At 43.1% G+C, this 17,375-nt stretch overlaps 1 protein-coding gene across 2 annotated transcripts in view; it reads left to right on the top strand.

The window, feature by feature from the left end:
- C8A (complement C8 alpha chain) overlaps positions 1–17,375 on the top strand; it is a 43,661-nt gene that overhangs the window by 17,890 nt on the left and 8,396 nt on the right. For both annotated transcript variants that reach the window (XM_039486410.1, XM_039486409.1), the window contains exons 7-9: positions 1,340–1,580; positions 7,449–7,577; positions 9,712–9,869. In XM_039486410.1, coding sequence (XP_039342344.1) covers positions 1,340–1,580; positions 7,449–7,577; positions 9,712–9,869 — 528 coding nt within the window. The remainder of the gene's footprint in view (positions 1–1,339; positions 1,581–7,448; positions 7,578–9,711; positions 9,870–17,375) is intronic.

Below are 17,375 nucleotides of genomic sequence, written 5' to 3'. Positions count from 1 at the left end.
ATATTTCTATTTTAAAGACATATAAACAGTCCCTGGAAGCATTTGCAATTCCATTATTGAAGCTTTGGGCTAGGAGATAGGAGCCAGCACCAAAATTGACTAAAACTTGGTGTAACCCAAAGTGAAACTGACAAGCCGACTTTAGTTGTCTAAGATGAGAGATACGCAAAAGTGAACAAACAGCATAAACAGTGACATGTCCGTTGGCTGTTCAATAGTCAAAGGAATTATTTGTAATGCAGGAAAGGAGTAGAGCAGCAGTACTCAAACTGTGGGTCGGGACCCCCTTTGAATGTGGTTGCCGGGGGTGGCTTAGAGTTGCTGTGGCCCAGGGCTGAAGCCCAAACCCCACTGCCCAGGGCTGAAGCCAAAGCCCAAGGGCTTCAGCCCTGGACATCAGGGCTCAGGTTGCAAGCCCCTTGACAAGGGGCGGAAGCCCTTGAGTTTCAGCTCTGGCCCCCCTGCCTGGAGTAGTGGGGCTCGGCTTTGGGTCCCCCCCCTCGGGGCAGCAGGGCTTGGGCAGGCTCAGGCTTCGGTCCCCCCTTCCTGGGGATGTGAAGTAATTTTTGTTGTCAGAAGGGGGTCACGGTGCAATGAAGTTTGAGAACCCCTGGAGTAGAGCATCCGATTTAGAGGGGGGAAAAACATAAGGAGCCTATTCTGATTTCATGTAGATAGTATTGCTAACGCCAAGTGCACAGGTGCTGAAACTAGGGGGCTCTGGGGGTGCAGCCACACCCTCTGGCTTGAAGTGGCTTCCATCATATACAGGGTTTGCAGTTTGGTTCAATGGCTCTCAGCACCCCCACTATACAAATTGTTCCAGCTCCACTGCCCAGGTGATCAAATATCATGACTCCAGCCCCCCCAAAACCATGGGATTTGCTTTAAAATATGTTTTAATACATAAATAAAATGTATTTTTAGTGGCCTTCTTGATTTTGATCCTTTAAGGGACACTTGGGTCACACTTTCAAGCTTTTCTCTGCAACCACAAGTGCTAGAAACTTTTTTAAAAATGAAAGCTGAGATTCTCTCAGAATCACTTGACTCCAGGAACTGAAGCTGTAAGAAAAAGAACAGATATTGAGAGATTTGAGCTAAAATCGTAAGAGTTGGCAACACTAGTTCTAGATTAATATATCTCTATTGGCTTCAGTGGGGATACATTAGTGTTCTTTAGTTGAGAATCAGGCTCAGAAAATGTTCCTTTAAAGGGCTCCCAGCTTGGTGTAAACCCACTAAATGTTTATACCACTATTCTGCAATGTGGAGCCATGTATATTTCTCAGGGAAGAGGCATGTTTCACTTTTAATGTCTGTTTTGTTTTACCGGCAGAACGTAGGATTCATTAGAGCCATAACAAAGGTACAGACAGCACGGTTCAAAATGAGACGGGATAACATAGTTCTGGATGAAGATGTGCTTCAGTCTCTGATGGCGCTTCCAGACAGCTACAACTATGGAATGTATGCCAAATTTATTAATGACTATGGTACCCATTTCATGACATCTGGGACCATGGGAGGCATCTTTGAATATATCCTCGTCGTTAACAAAGAAGAAATGAAAAGAAAAGGTTAGAATAATGCTACAAATTCTGTGTTCATCACTTTATTCTCTAACTGTCCCCTCTGATTGTTTAATGTTATAAACTCTTAAAACTAACCGCTAGGTTCCTCCCTCTTCATCCTCCCAGGCATGGAGCGATACTACCGGCACTGCTAAAGCAGTACCTACCACCAGAGGATACCTATAGCCACTCACCAACTGGCACATCCCACCTCTGACCCGTCTACCTACACCAAATTCCTCCTCACCACTGCTCACGGGACTAGCTGCCACTGTTCCACAGTAGGCTTATGCAGAGCCACTTATACTGACTTTCCATAGTTTGCCTTCCTGTGCAGCAAATCAGCAGCTTCTGAGCAGCATTTGGGTCTTCTGGCCTTGGAAAGCAGGGCCAGGATTTAGCTCACAGTGGCTAAAATTAGGCACTCTGAGTCAGTGCTTTAGTATTCTTGGCTTAAGTACATTTCATAGGTGAGTAAAATAGGTCAGATTCCGCAGTTGGTGTCATTTGGCATAGGTCCATTGGCATAAATGGAGTTACACTGATTCACACCAGCTTACACCAGCTGAGGTTCTGGTCCTAAATCTTTTTTTTAAAGTAGATCTCCTTTTGGCCACTAGGGAAGTTAAACTGGAGGCTCTCTTGGTTAGATTATTTATCCTTTATCCTGCCGTTAGGTGTTAAATAAACCAATAAGTGCATCTCACAGTCAACATGCAGTTCCTAACCAGCTCACTCGTTGTAGTGGGGAATCTACATGGCTTTTCCATCTACTTAATTTTAATAGTAGTATGGCTGCTATACGGGAGGCATCATCCCAGTGGACATGAACTCATCGCCAATGTGCTTAATGGTCTTCTCTCATAACAGGGAGAACTCAGAAGACAGGTATTCTGTAACCCTGAATCTGAAACGATGTGACCTGTAAGGTTCTTTAAAGTTCATGATTAGGGCTTCCCTTTCTAATGGACCAAACCAGAACCACAACTCCAAACACCCCCACACTTTGGGGGATGGTTTCTACATCCAGACCCAACATGGATCCACATTTTGCAGCTCTCATTACCTACCAGAAGAAGGACTGTCAATTATCTTTTGCAGGACAACAAACAGGTATCTCCTGTGGGGATGAAAACAGAGGAAAGTCACCAGCAGGGCGTTTTATTCTACTTTCTTACATCAAAGTTTCCCTTGGCAGTAATCAGTAGTTTAGGCAGGAGTCTGGATTTCTCCAGTACCCTGTCCGGACTGTTTATACCTTACATACAATGGCCCTGCATCCTTTCCACCAGCTAATTTTGCAACCAATGACTGCCTTGTGTCATCAGCATCTAGGCTTCCCAAATCTGAACTTGTTCTTTTCACATCCTTTTTGCTCTCCCTGGCTTACTATTACAGAAGGTAGGACAGCACCTGGAGAAAAGTTTATCAGTACAGAGATCGGGACGGGTCCAGAATGCACTAAGGGATTTCATGTCCATATTCAGAAGCCTGAAGACTTAAACTAGCTGCCTCGGAACAAGACAAACACAGACACAGATCCAGGGGAAAGAATGACACTGTCACTCATACTTCAACAATCAGTGCAGGCCTCAATCAAATATGATGGAACCCTTTGTGAGACTTAGTCTAAAAACCAAGCTCTCCTCTGAGAGGGTCGTCATGAGCGACACAGACACGGATGGATCAGGAGCGACCCCCCCAAGGACATTCTCTTCACACTGGTGGGGAAAATTGTAGCTTTGATTATATTTGCTAGCACTAAGAGCAAGAAAAAAGGCATTACACAGACAGATCGAGATACACTCAAAGGCATGTGTTTGTTTTGAATGTGTGAATAATGCATTGTACTTGGCCTTACATCTGCCATTGTAATCTCAGGAATGACAGAGTTCTGCTCGCTCCAGCTTTCAACCCACGAAGGTGTGCAGGGCTGGATGGTTATGCCTGTAAATTATGTTTATGTAATGTATCAGCTGCAGTTTGGATTGCATGCACATCAGTTTCTGGGCAGTTGAAACATAAAGCCTCTTCTAATCGAGAATGAGGATGCAGAACAACGTAGTCCTTTTGGTACACTCACAAGATTGCTAGTGGAAATGTAAAGTCAGCTATAGTGTGATAGACACCACAACCCTTGTACATCCAGTGATACAAGCAGGCATTAGTCATCTATAGCATCTGCTATAGGTTCTGCTTCGGTTTCAACCTGGTGGCCTAAGATGGAGACTGTGATTATATCAATAGTAAATGACAGCCAGATGCTCAGCTGGTATAAATCAGCATAGCTTCATTGACTTCAATAAGACGATGGCAATTTATGCCAGTTTATGAGTTGGCCTGGAGTAGTTCGGGTATCTATAACTACACATATTCAATGCTCAGAGCCAACCATAGAGAGTGTTACGAAAGAAGTACTTAGCAATAGAAATGATTTGTACAGCTCTCCTGAAGTGTGTCCTTATTCTTGGAGACGTTCTGTGTCCTCCACTCCTGGAAGAGTGAGTGACAAAGAGGTGACCAAGATCTTAGCAAGGAAGACTTTAAGAAGCAGACTGCCAAGTTAAAGGAAAAGATTAATCACCAGCAGCTGGACAGGGGCTATTATTTTATTTTATCTTGTGCTTACTGTATATCTGAGATGAGATTTAATGCTACAGGGTGCCCTATTTTAAAAATGAGGGATGTTGGAGTTCTGCACGAGACAAAAAATGTGCCCCAGAAGAGAGATAATTTTCATTCTAATGTAGGATACTTGTATAATTTCCATCTATAGTGGATACCATTAAAAATTCAACATTTATCAACTGATACAGCATTATATCCTATAGGAAATGAAACTGCAGAGTCTCAGATTCTACCACATGGTAATAAATTGGTATGTTTTGACGGTTTAATACTGGACAGATTTCCTATTGAATAAGGTGTCTCCTCACTATGTTGTTACATGGTGTGTATGAGTCAGATCCTCAGCTGCTGTAAATCAGTACAGCTCAATTGTAATCAGTTGAATTTACACCAGTTGAAGAACTGGCCCTGTACTTTCTTTAAAAAAAACCAAAACTTTACCACTAAAACCTGAGCCACTGATCTGCATAAACTAGCACTAACTAATACAACTAGTTTGTCCTAACCAATTACTAAACTATATCCCAATATCATTATGCAATTTAGAATGGAGGCAAAAATCCCACGGAAGTGGAAATTTGGCTCAATAAGGACTGAGTAAAAATGAATAAGGGTATCAGGATAAGGCACCTTGTGAATCATGCCACCAATATTTTTCATTCCTTCTTTTTAAAATAAATTATTGTTTTATTACACAGCAGAAAAGTTGAGTAATTCATTAACAGCTATGATGACATTTAGGGGCGATGCAGTCAGCACAGAATAGTATGGAAAGAGCCTTTACATATTATGATTAATTCAAAATGCAGCAATAACTCTCACAACTAGGACACATTCAACTATCTGAAATTACATCAGATGATAAACAATCATGGTTTCCCCTCCTGCAAAGAGCCAATACTCTGTAGGACCACCCTTTTGCAGCAATAACCACTTCAATATTTATCAAGCCTGGATCTACAGTATTCGCTACAACCAATCGCAAATTGTATTGACAGACCCTTGCTGAACATAATTACTCAACAGGAGCCATGGTGAATCAATTAATCAGAGTGTATCTCAACTTTAATTTTATGGCACTTCAACGCTGAGATAAGCAATCATTCATGTTGCTTTGGGTGAATGAATTTTATCCATTTCCGTTTACAATTATTGAATATTTTACTCCATGTAACTGAATGCTGCATGTTTACTCTCTCAGGGCCCAGGCCTACAATGCAGTGAGACCCTGGATTCCTACTGAAGTCAATGAGAAATGGAGGGTTAGGATCTCTCCATCTCCCATCAACTTGAATGGGAGTTCAGGGGGCAGATTGCTTCTCGTGAGGTGCTCAGCATCTCACATGTTCAGGGTCTGATCCCGCACCAGTAAGTCAATGAGCCAGATTCTGGTCTCAATTGTTGCAGGCATGCACAGGTGTGACTCAACTGGAGTTACTCCTTATGGAGAGGAGTAGCAGAAGAGAAGAGACTCATGCTCAACAGCATTTGCTAGTTATTTCAATGGAAGCAAACCCGGGCCTACAGGCCTGATACTGATGTGAGGCAGTGTTGCCTAGCGGCTAGAGGACTGGACTTAGAGTCAGGCCACCTTTGTTCTGTTCCCACCTTGGCCGCAGCCTGCTGGGCGACCTTGGGCAAGTCTGTTTGCCTCTTTATGCTTCAGTTTTCCCATCTGTAAAATGGGCACAATGATACGGCACAGTTCTTTGTAAAGCACTACTGATTAGAGCCCTGCGCGGATACAGAAGCAGCCATCCCTGGTCATGCTAGTGTGTGCAAGTGGCTCGCACGGTCCTGGACAGGAGACGCAAAGGAGCATTGAAGGGACGCTGTGACCAGAGACAGCGGCCAGTGAGCCTGGTGCCTGCCCAGTGGGCAGGGCTGGGGGCAGTACAGCCACGTCGGAGGAACTGCTTGCGCTGGGCACTGGTTCCTGCAAGCAGCAGCCCGACGTGCTGCTGCTTTCGCCGCTGTGGTTCCTGGCCCGGTCACTGGCAGTAGAGCCCTGCAACTCTGCGGATATTCACTTTATATCCATGGGTATAAATTCTGTATTCACGCAGAGCTCTACTACTGATGAAAAGGGCTATATAAAAGGTAGGTAGGCATTAATTATTATTATCCTGCATACACTGAAATCAATGGAAGTCTTGCCATTAACTTCTGCTGAACTTACCTTATATTTGTAATACACTGAAAAATACACATAACAAAACATTGTTGACCTAAGAAATGTGCCGACTACTGTACTTCGGTGAAACCACTTCTTTATTTCAGTTCTCTTCTCTACAGCTTGCTCATAGGACTCTAGTTAGTTATTTTTTACAATACATACAGCAGTAGCCGTTAACAGTAATACAACAGCATGCAATAAACTGTCAGTGATTTTCAAAGAATAAACAATTGATACATTTGTATTGAAGTTACTATTCTAGCCAGTCATTTTACCTCACTAAATAACTCATTCAAATTGACCCAAATTATATTGTAATTCGGTGGCAGCTTTTTTCAGTACTGTTTTTTTTTTCCCCAGCATCCGTTCAGTAAAGTTTTGTAAAACATTATCTACTGGACAAAATATATGGGGCCAGACCTTCAGCTGGTCACTTGAGCTATGTCAATTTACACCAGCTCAGGTTCTGACCAATGTATCTCAGGAAGTCATATTTGGCTAAGACCAAACTCCTATAAAGAGGCAAACGCTTTCTGCAACACTGTCTTCTGACCCTCTAGCTAATTATGCAGCTAATACACCAGTCCCAGTGTGCAGATGATTAAGAGGCATATTATGATGTATGCACCAGATACTAAGCTGCTGAAAATTGGCATAGGTCTATTCACTTTAGAAGGTCTACATAGTTTTACTCCAGCTAAGGAGCTGGCCCATATGGAAACAAAATTTAAACAGATGGAACAGAATCTGACATAAGAAGGGACTTCCTAGATTTGAGATTTTTCACCCTTCTTTTAGAAGAAAATCTCTTGGGGCAAGTATTTTGCCCTTTCAGACTTAATAATCACTGATAAACCTCAGCCATATAAATTTGGCTTCCACACAAGAACGACAAAGCCCAGCAAAATCAGTTTCACAATGATGGCAATAATTTCTTGGCTTCCACAAATGTGCCACATAGCTGTATGAATATTTTATTGGTTGATGTACCCGCAATTACCACTGGGGAAAAATGCCGTTCTTACCAATAATGACACTGACATTATTGTTTTTCTTTTTTTGTTTCACAGCCATTACGTCTGAAACAATAAGCTCCTGTTTTGGTCTGTCAGGAGGCCTCATATACCAAAAGGAAAAATTAGACATATCAATGACACTATCATACAAAAAGTGTGAGAAGGACGCATTCCTTGAAACTGGTATGATGCCCAAAAAGGGAGTACACAGAATATAATTGTCTTACTAGTAAATCTTGAAATGAATTCACCATTGGTGTAAGTGGATCATAGTGCATTTGTGGAGTTCTACCCACTGATGTCATTACCCCTGCTGCCATTAGCAGATTTCTGACTACCCGGGATCTGGAGGTGCAAGTGGGAGTTAGGGTATGGTTATAAGTAAGGATGGATGAAGCTCAAGGGGTTTCGTGAACCTCTCAAAATAAATGTTGGGTTGTAGTGTTCACAAAACTCATAAACCATTGTCCCTAGTCTAACGTGTTTTTTTCCAAGGGAGATTCAACTTAACCTCTAATTAAAGGGTAATATGCATTAGGGTTTGAACAATTCCCTGTCCACAACCTCAAAAGCTAGGGTAGTACAAGTGGGCACTCTACATAGTGGGTCAAGATCTTGAGCTGGTGTAAAACAGCAATGGAGCTATGCTGATTTACACCATCTGACTAGACCTGAGCAAAAATTGGAATATCCATCTCACAGGCAATTCCAATATTTACTATTACCCCAAATCAGAACAAAAAGTCAAAAGAGCAAAACGTTTAATATTTAACAAAATATTTCAATTTGGAAAGGTTTTGTTTGGACAATTTTGAATTGAAACAAAACTTTCTGACAGTCTCAAATCAAAATATTTCATTGTGGGATGCATGAGGCACCCAAACTACAACTCCCATGAGCCATCATTGCACCATATGTAGATGCAGTTTAAGATCAAACTAAGTCAAAAGTGTATGTTTTGTTTCAATTCAAGAAACCAAAATATTTTAATTTAGATCAAACTGACCCTAAACAAAATATTTCATTGCAATTTCCCCACTGTGGCAAGGCACCTCCTCCTCCCTCTCACCAGACTTAGCACTTCCCCATTTGGTGGTGGCCGGGCTGGGGGTAAATCAGGCCCACTCTAGGCAGGGTTTGTCTTCCCCCTCTGCATTTACTTGTCTGTATTTTCAGGGTAGGCCTCAGGGCAAACCTAAGGAGTGCACCTCCGCCAACCAAAAAAGAAACAAATGTACAAACACAAGAACAAAGGGGGGATACCTTTCCCTGCCTCCACACTGTGTGTGTGTGTGTGTGGGGGGGAGCATTGTCCTGTTATTTGCCCTGGGGCGTCAGTCCTTCCCCTAAAGAGACACTCAATTTTGGTTGCTTTCCCTATGGGGAAGAGAACAGCCTCTCACGCTGGAGAAATCTATCTCCTTTCTGCCACTATCCCTGCAGCAGCTTCTCTCCCCCCTTCCCCCACAAGTTTTAAAAGGTCTCAAGCAGCCCTTAATTGGACGCAGGTGTCCCTAATTGACCTGAGGTAACTCCTTCTCAGCTTGTAGAAAAAAGGGCTTTTATCAGTCTAGGGCTCCCACCACTCTTTCAGCTGTCCACTCTGACTTTGTCACACTACATAAAATTTCAATTTTGCAGAAAATGCATTTTCTGTACAAAAAGCATTTCATTGGAACATTCCCAATAGGAATGTTTCTCTCTCCCTGCCTATGTCTTCCACAGTCTAGTTGAATTTTTTTCCGTCTCCAACTATCTCATTTAGACTCAGGGGACCTCAGTACTATTCCCTGATGATGTGATGTGTGACCTTGGGCAAGTCTCTTCACCTCTATTAAAAAAAAACCACACAACCAAGCAAACAGAAATGTGTAGGGGAATAATGGTATTTCCCAAGATTCATAAAGCACTTTGCCATCTACAGATGAAAAGTGTGATATAAGTGACAAGTATTGCTATTTTGTATATGGACTGGGCAGCACAAAGGTGGCATAAAACTATCTTTGCCCCACACATTGGGTCCTGTGTATATGTCAGAGTGATGAGAGGATCGGAGTTTAGAAGTTCTTTAACTCCTACATCACCATGATTGTAGCACCTAGAATGCTTAACTCATCAGAAGCTATCTTGTAATAATGGAGAAGGCTGTTTAGGGCTTGCTCCTGGGCTCGCTGAAGTCAGTGGCAAATCTCCCATTGACTTTAATGATGCAGGATCAGGGCCTTAAAGGGGGCAAGTGGCCATCCACTGGATCACGCTGTTACTACTGAATGTGTGGAAATGGTAACTAATATGTAGCTATAATTCAACTTTCCAGATCATGAAACCAATAGTGCAGTAGTGGAAGATATTATTCCTCGGATTCAAGGTGGAGATGTTGGTTCAAGTGGAGGGCTTTTAAACAGTTGGAATGCCAATATGTATCGTCGCTGGGGAAGGTCATTAAAATATAATCCTGCTGTTATTGATTTCGAGGTAAGACCTTTTTGCAGTTGAAGAAACTCCACCGTTATGAGGAATGAAAGCGTAGTAGACCAGATCATTTCATATTTTCATTGTGATCCCATCAGAGAACAGATTAAATGTAATGGGCCCTTGATCTGGTAACCTCTCAGACATTTCACAATGGGGAGTGCATTTCTTAGCAACAGCATCAAAGGTGAGACAGACAAGAAGCTTAATGCTGGCTTAGTGGAGAGTTTAGTTTTTGATGTGTCCCTGTGCACAAGCTTCCCAAGGAATGGTTTTAGGAGTGGTCACCTAATCCCTATTATTCTCACGACAGCTGAAATCTCTGTTCTCCCAGTTAAATAGGGAATCAAAAAGAGACTTGAAGGGATGGGCTCCTCCCTCACACAGCCACTCTGCAGATGCTAATAGAGCTCATAGGCTGTCATAATGGATGTACCCCAATGTGGAGTGTAAAGACAATATACAGGTCCAGTGGTCATGCTCATAACCCCCTGCACTCCAATAGACATACTTGCTCCTATGGAGTGGGGTATTGCAGAACTTGGCTTCAAGACATTTCTTTGTCTTGGCTTCTAGCTCTGCTTACATGTTGCTCCCCTGCCCTTCACTATCACAGTGTTAGGTACTATCTACATATCAAACTAGGTAGCTATTTCCTTTGCGTTTTTGCCCTGCTGTGGCCATGGAGCAGGATCCAGTATTTCACTCTTAGAGATGAGACAAAATAGCAAAGAGAGCATAGAATTTCCTAGTTAGGGTAAAAGAGGTTTTATTGGTTAGATTGTACTGCTGGGGCATAATGAAGCATTTTTACATTTCTTGCCTTTAATACAATTTTCTTGCAATGAACTGGGGAACCTAAAAATGTCCATGCAAAACTTAAAACTGCCTACCAAAAAAAAAAAATGTAAAATGCCACAAGTAAAAAAAGGCTCAGATAGATTCACCTTTAATTCAATTCTTGATCATTCACTGCAGCAGTTTTTCATACCATTATGGAACTATAATTCTCAAGGGTATCGGCAAATACCTGTCTCCTATTTGTTATAAGTAGTAATACAATATGCTTCATCACCAAGCGTGCTAGTTTTAGGCAGTCTTTGCAAAAAAGCCTGCACGTTGAATGCTCTAATTTAGGAGCAAAGTTTATATCTCAACTTGCAAAGAAGATAAAATAAAAAAAATATCCAGAGACAGTTCTGTGCTAGGCTGGTAGAAAAGCTAATCTCACATTTGATGCAACCACCCTTTTTTATTTGAAATAGTAAATAGAATTTGGCCACTGCTTTTCCCAGACTTTAATAAGAGAGAAGGTTCTTTCATGGATCAGTAACTGTTTAAAAGATAGGAAACAAAGGGCAGGAATAAATGGTCAGTTTTCAGAATGGAGAGAGGTAAATAGTGGTGTCCCCCAGGGATCTGTACTGGGACCAGTCCTATTCAACATATTCATAAATGATCTGGGAAAAGGGGTAAACAGTGAGGAGGAAAAATTTGTAGATGTTACCAAATTTCTCAAGATAGTTCAGTCTCAAAGCTGACAGCAAAGAGTTACAAAGGGATCTCACAAAACTGTGTGACTGGGCAAGAAAATGGCAGATGAAATTCAGTGTTGATAAATGCAAAGTAATGCACATTGGAAAATATAATCCCAACTATACATACAAAATGATGGGGGCTAAATTAGTTGTTACCATTCAAGAAACAGAACTTGGTGTCATAGTGGATAGTTCTCTGAAAACATCCGCTCAATTTGCAGTGGCAGTCAAAAAAGCAAACAGAATGTTACAACCCATTAGGTAAGGGATAGATAAGACAGAAAATATCATAATGCCTCTATATAAATCCATGGAACACCCACATCATGAATACTGCGTGCAGATCTGGTCACCCCATCTCAAAAAACGTATATTGGAATTGGAAAGGGTGCAGAGAAAGGCAACTAAAATGATTAGGGGTATGGAACAGCTTCCATATGAGCAAAGATTAAAAAGAGTGGGACTTTTCAGCTTGGAAAACACAACTAAGGGGGGATATGATGGAGGTCTGTATAATCATGAGTAAGGCTGCAATTTAGTCATAGAGGTCACGGAATCCGTGTTTTACTTCAGCCAGTGTCGTCTGGGAGCTTCAGGGGGTCTCCTACCGTCTGCGGAGGCAGGGAGCTGTGGGGTACCCCAGCAGCTCCCAACCATTGCGGGTGGCTGGTGGACTTTCCACAGCTCCCACCTGTGGTGGGCAGCAGGGGGGACTCCCATAGCTCCAGCTGCCACTCCCAGCCGCCGCATATGGCAGGAGGCAACCCCTGGAGCTCCTCGCTGCTGCAAGCAACAGGGGGGAGCCCTCAGGGGTCCCAGCCACCACATGCAGCAGGGGGGAACCCCCAGAGCTCTCAGCTGCCTCAGGGAGGACCCCCATAGCTTGGAGCCACCAGTGGAGGAGAACCCTGGAGCTCCAAGTCCCCATGGGTGGTGGGGGCCCCTGGAGCGCCCAGACCACCGGCAGATGCCCAGGCTCCCCATTTTGTAATGGATATTTTTGGTAAAATCAGGGACAGGTCACAGGCTTCCATGAATTTTTCATTATTGCCCGGGACCTGTCCATGAGTTTTACTAAAAATATCCATGACAAAATCTTAGCCCTAATCATGACTGGTGTGGAGAAAGAGTGTTATTTATTTCTGCACATAACACAAGAACCAGGGGTCACCCAGTGACATTAATAGGCACAAAGTGTAAAACAAACAAAAGGAAGTATTTCTTCACACAATGCACAGTCAACCTGTGGAACTCATTGCCAGGGGATGGTGTGAAGGCCAAAACTATAACAGGGTTCAAAAAAGAACTAGATAAGTTCATGGAGGATAGGTCCATCAATGGCTATTAGCCACGATGGTCTGGGTGCAAAACCATGATCTGAAGTGTCCCTTGCCTCTGTTTGCCAGAAGCTGGGAATGGGTGACAGGGGATGGATCACTTGATGATGGTCTCTTCTGTTCATTCCCTTTGAAGCACCTGGCATTTGACACTGTCAGAAGACAGGATGCTGGGCTGAATGGACCATTGGTCCGATCCAGTATGGCCGTCCTTATGTTCTACTCCATGCCTTTATAAAAAAGTCCCTCTTCTTGAAGGGGTGGCTCCGGGGGATTAGGCATTGTTCTAGTTATAGGAATAAGTAGATCAACTGCATAAAATACAGAATCTCTGACTTCTAGGTTACCGTGTCATTGTGTTTGCCTGAACCAGCAGGGCAATTCATGAAGTGCGCTCACTTGAATTTTACCACAGTGAATTGATATTCAATTCAAGATGGCTACCTGGGTGTTACCTTCCATAACATAAATCAACAATCCTGTGTTGGCTCAACCAAAAAGGTATAGCCAGAATTCCTGACCAGCTTTGCCTCCTGGGTTAAGACAGGAGAAATCCTTCCTCCCCTGGTCCCAGCTACACCCAGAAATGGCCCCTGGAAAAATCATCCAGACCTTTTTATCTTGCCAGCTGAGTCCTGTTGCCTTCAGCCTGCTCCCAGCCCTGCTAGCTGCTGGAGGACCAATTCATGTTGGTCATACCAGCAGCTGATTCTGGGTGCCCTCTCTGGGCGGTTCTTGGAGTTCTAAACACACAGTTTGCTGCCTGTTTGATGGCCTCTGTAAATTAGTGGTCTAGGTCCTGCTGCTCCCAGACAATCAATCAATAAAATAAAATAAAAATCAGGAAATCACAACTAAAGCTGGATCTCTGATGTCAACTGAGATGCCAAGTACATGGACACTGAAAATCATTGTACCCCAGTAGGTGATCTCTGGATCTCCTCAGGTCAGACTTGAGGCATATTGATGGGGCAGCCTGAGGAGACTGCTGCCATTGTCTTGTGTCTGATTTCAAGCCCCATGGTTGTCACCCTGACACCTACATTCATTTAACAAGAATCAGATGTTATGGGTGACCATCCTACAAAGGACACAACTCCATAGTAGCTCACATCACAGGATTAGGCCTCAAATTCATAAGCCTGGAAAGCTAAAGTCAATAAAATTAAATTACTGCTGCTCGATTCTCCATTTGGAGGACCTGATCTTTGACTAGTGTAAGTTAGTGTAGAACCATTGACATCAATGAGCCCTGAGTGTTTACATTCTTGATAAGGGAAGGGAAGGTTTTCACTGAGTTACAAGAACTATACAGGTTGGGGAGGCACATCCTCTTTCAGTAGCTTATTCATGCCCATGGAAGATTTTCCACCCTTAAGTGCAAGGAGAGAAACACTGCCACACACTCAGAGATGCGCCTAGGGTCATCAGGATGTCCCAATTTTATAGGCACAGTCCCGATATTTGGAGCTTTTTCTTATATAGACACCTATTGCCTTCCACCCAACACAGCCCTGATTTTTCACACTTGCTGTCTAGTCACCCTAACCAGAACACCCTCAAGTCTTGTGTGTCCCATAAAATGGAACAAGGACATTCCAGACCAACTGCCGCAGCCCCCTGAGAGCTTTCAGAAAGGGAGTCCTTGAGACGAGATAGAACAGGAAAGGAGGAGATCAGTGAGGAGGAAAAAGAACTCACTGCAGTCAGACGCTGCAGCTTTTATTTTGTGCCATTGCTCTCTCTCAGTGCATCGCCGCCTTCGACAAGACATTTTCTTGATAGGCGCATCTCTGAGTGTGTGGCAGTGGAGGGGGTGTTTCTCTCCTTGCACTTAAGGGTGGAAAATCTTCCATGAGAACTTATAATTGCCAGCCTACTCTGGGACTACAACTGTGCAATGAAATGAGGAGCATCTAGGCAACTGTACAGGTACCGAGATGTGCTACTCCATTGCCATTCCCCTCCTTCTAACTTAAAAGCACTTCTGCCTCTGACTTTGGCAACAAAATGTGAGAGAAGGTAGAAAGAAACCCAGAAGCTGGAATTATCCACAGTATTAGCTGGGTAAATAGGAAATTACAGAACAATGAGAGTGGTGTAAATAGAACCATTCTCAGTAACAGCTGAGCCTTCTGTGCAAGTTTCCATCAACTCTGGGCAAAATATGCTGCAATTTTCTAGTAACTCACCCGGTGACCTCTCGGTTGGCGGCTCTAGGAGCTCTGCAATTGCGCACTTGTGCCCACTTGAATGCCTCTTATCTTTAGCTCACTCTTATTTGTTAAAGGGGCTTGTGCTCATTGTTTTTAAGAAACAGTTTCAAAGCCATGTAGGACTTCCTCAGAAAATCTTTTCTATGCTGTATTTGTAATAAGAGAAAACTCAGTCTCTGCAACCAGTGTGGTCAGATGAGCATGTGTCAGTCTCATTCAGGTATATGTACACACAGACACACAGACACACACACACACACACAAAGCCAACCTTGATTTTTAAAATGTACTTTGTTTGAACTGTCATGTGTTTGAGAAAATCTATTACGTGAATATGAAACACATAAGGGGCAAGATATTAAGTCCAAGTTTTGCTAATTTCAGTGCCTAAAAAAAATATAATATAGAAAACAAAAAAAAATTTTTTTTTTTTTTCAGGAACATTTCAATAAATATGGTGGATCCTTACCTCAGCAAAATCAGTCAATTTTTTTTTTTTTTTTAAGTATGGAAAGTAGGTTCATAGGTTCATCATAGTTTCAGATATATATATATCAATATATCACATAAAATTTGTTAGACTCATGATGTTTTAACTATTTCATATGGCACAATATGTTTTAATTGTATCATACCGTACCACAGATGTGTGTACTATGTGTGCTTCATACATAGAGATCTATGCATGTAGTATATATAGATGCTGGACTGATACTGCTCTGATTAAGGAGGTTAGGCTAGAGTTTAGATTAGATGGCACTGAAATGTCACAAGCTGCTACTAAAGGACTCTGGTCCAAGATGGCAGAAATCATGGAAAACTTTTGCAAGACTGTGGGTGGGATCATTTAAATATGAATCAAATAATAGGGCCCCTTGTGGTTGCCTCATAGTAAGGGCTGGCCTTACCATGAGGCGAACTGAGGCGGCCACCTCAGGTGCCAGACTGTGGGGGCGTGCCACTAGGACCCAAATTGTGTCTGCTGCTGGTGCATATGTATTCTCTCTGCTCTGCTATGAGAGAGATGAGGGCTGTGAGCTGCTGAGGAGGAGGAGGGAGGAGACAACAGGCAGGCAGGGCAGAAAGGAGGAGAGGAGGGCAGAACAGAAAGCAGAAGCAGGAGAGAGGAGAGAGAGAGAGAGGGAGCCTCTCAGCTCTCTCTCACCCCCCCCAGGCCCTGGACTGATTAACAGCAGCTTCTCAGGACTTTCTTGCTTCCCTGCTTCCCCCTGAACCCTTAAGAAGAACAGGGCAGTCAGGCCTGAAGTAGTAAGAGCAGGCCCTCCTTAGTGCTGATGGATATCCTCAACTCATGCTCTGCTACCTGCTATTTATCCCCCTTCAATTGGGTGTTGAGGCCACTACTAGCTGGCACAAGAAAGCAGTGATGAGTGAAGAAAAAGAACCCCTGGGGCGGCAAATTCAAGAAAAAAAAGAAGCTTTCTATCTAAGGAAGGAGCTCTCCAGAGAGACATAGAGAGAGATGTTCATGAGGAGTGAGTGAGGAGTGAGGAGTGTGGAGATGAGTGGTGAGGAGATGCAGTGAGTTCCCAGTTAATCAGAGTGCAGTGACCTGGCCATCCATGCAGCATCTCATATCTCATGCTCAATGTGCAAGAAAGACACAAAGAGAAGAGTGGTGGTGGAGATGAGTGAAGGTGTGTGCTGAGGGTGCTGCTGCTGAGTGAGTTGTTTAGTGTCTAGATGATCCAGGACTGTGACTGTGCTTGAGGGCCTGCCTTAGCCTCCTTGTTCTGAAGCAGGGCCATACAAACAGCAAGTGAAAAAGTCAAACTCCCCAAAATCAAAGAGAAAATGAAAATCCATCCAACATTACTGGCGTGAAATCCCCAATGTGGAGAGGCCATGGCTTATGTACTCAAAACTGTTTTGTTGCAAACTCTTCCAGTCTAATGTTCCAGCCACATTAGGTTCTACAGGAACAAAGGACTGGAAAAATGTGGCTAGAAATCTGGCATACCATGAAAAGGCAGCAAATCACCAGAGAGCATTCCATAGGTGGAAAGGGCTTGAGATGAGACTAAGGTTAAAGGCCACCATAGATGATCAGCATCAAGAGAAGATTGCATCAGAGTCTCTTTACTGGCAAAATGTTCTGAAAAAGCTCGTTGCCATTGTGACAATGCTTTCTACCCAAAACCTAGCACTGTGTGGCACTTCAGATCAGCGGTATATGCCAAACAATGGAAACTTCCTTAACATTGTGGAGCTGATGGTTGAGTTTGATGCTGTACTCCAGGAGCATCTAAGAAGAGTCACCACCCAAGAAATGTACACACACCACTACCTTAGAAAAACAATTCAAAATGAGATCATACAGTTACTGGCAACAAAAGTCAAACAGAGATTGTGGCAGATCTGAAGTCAGCAAGATATTACTGTTATTCTGGACTGCAC

The sequence above is a fragment of the Mauremys reevesii genome, linkage group 8 (genome assembly GCF_016161935.1).
Source record: "Mauremys reevesii isolate NIE-2019 linkage group 8, ASM1616193v1, whole genome shotgun sequence".
NCBI lineage: Eukaryota > Metazoa > Chordata > Testudines > Geoemydidae > Mauremys > Mauremys reevesii.
Note: the sequence above shows the minus strand (reverse complement) of the source record. Positions and strands in the feature narration are given on the sequence as shown.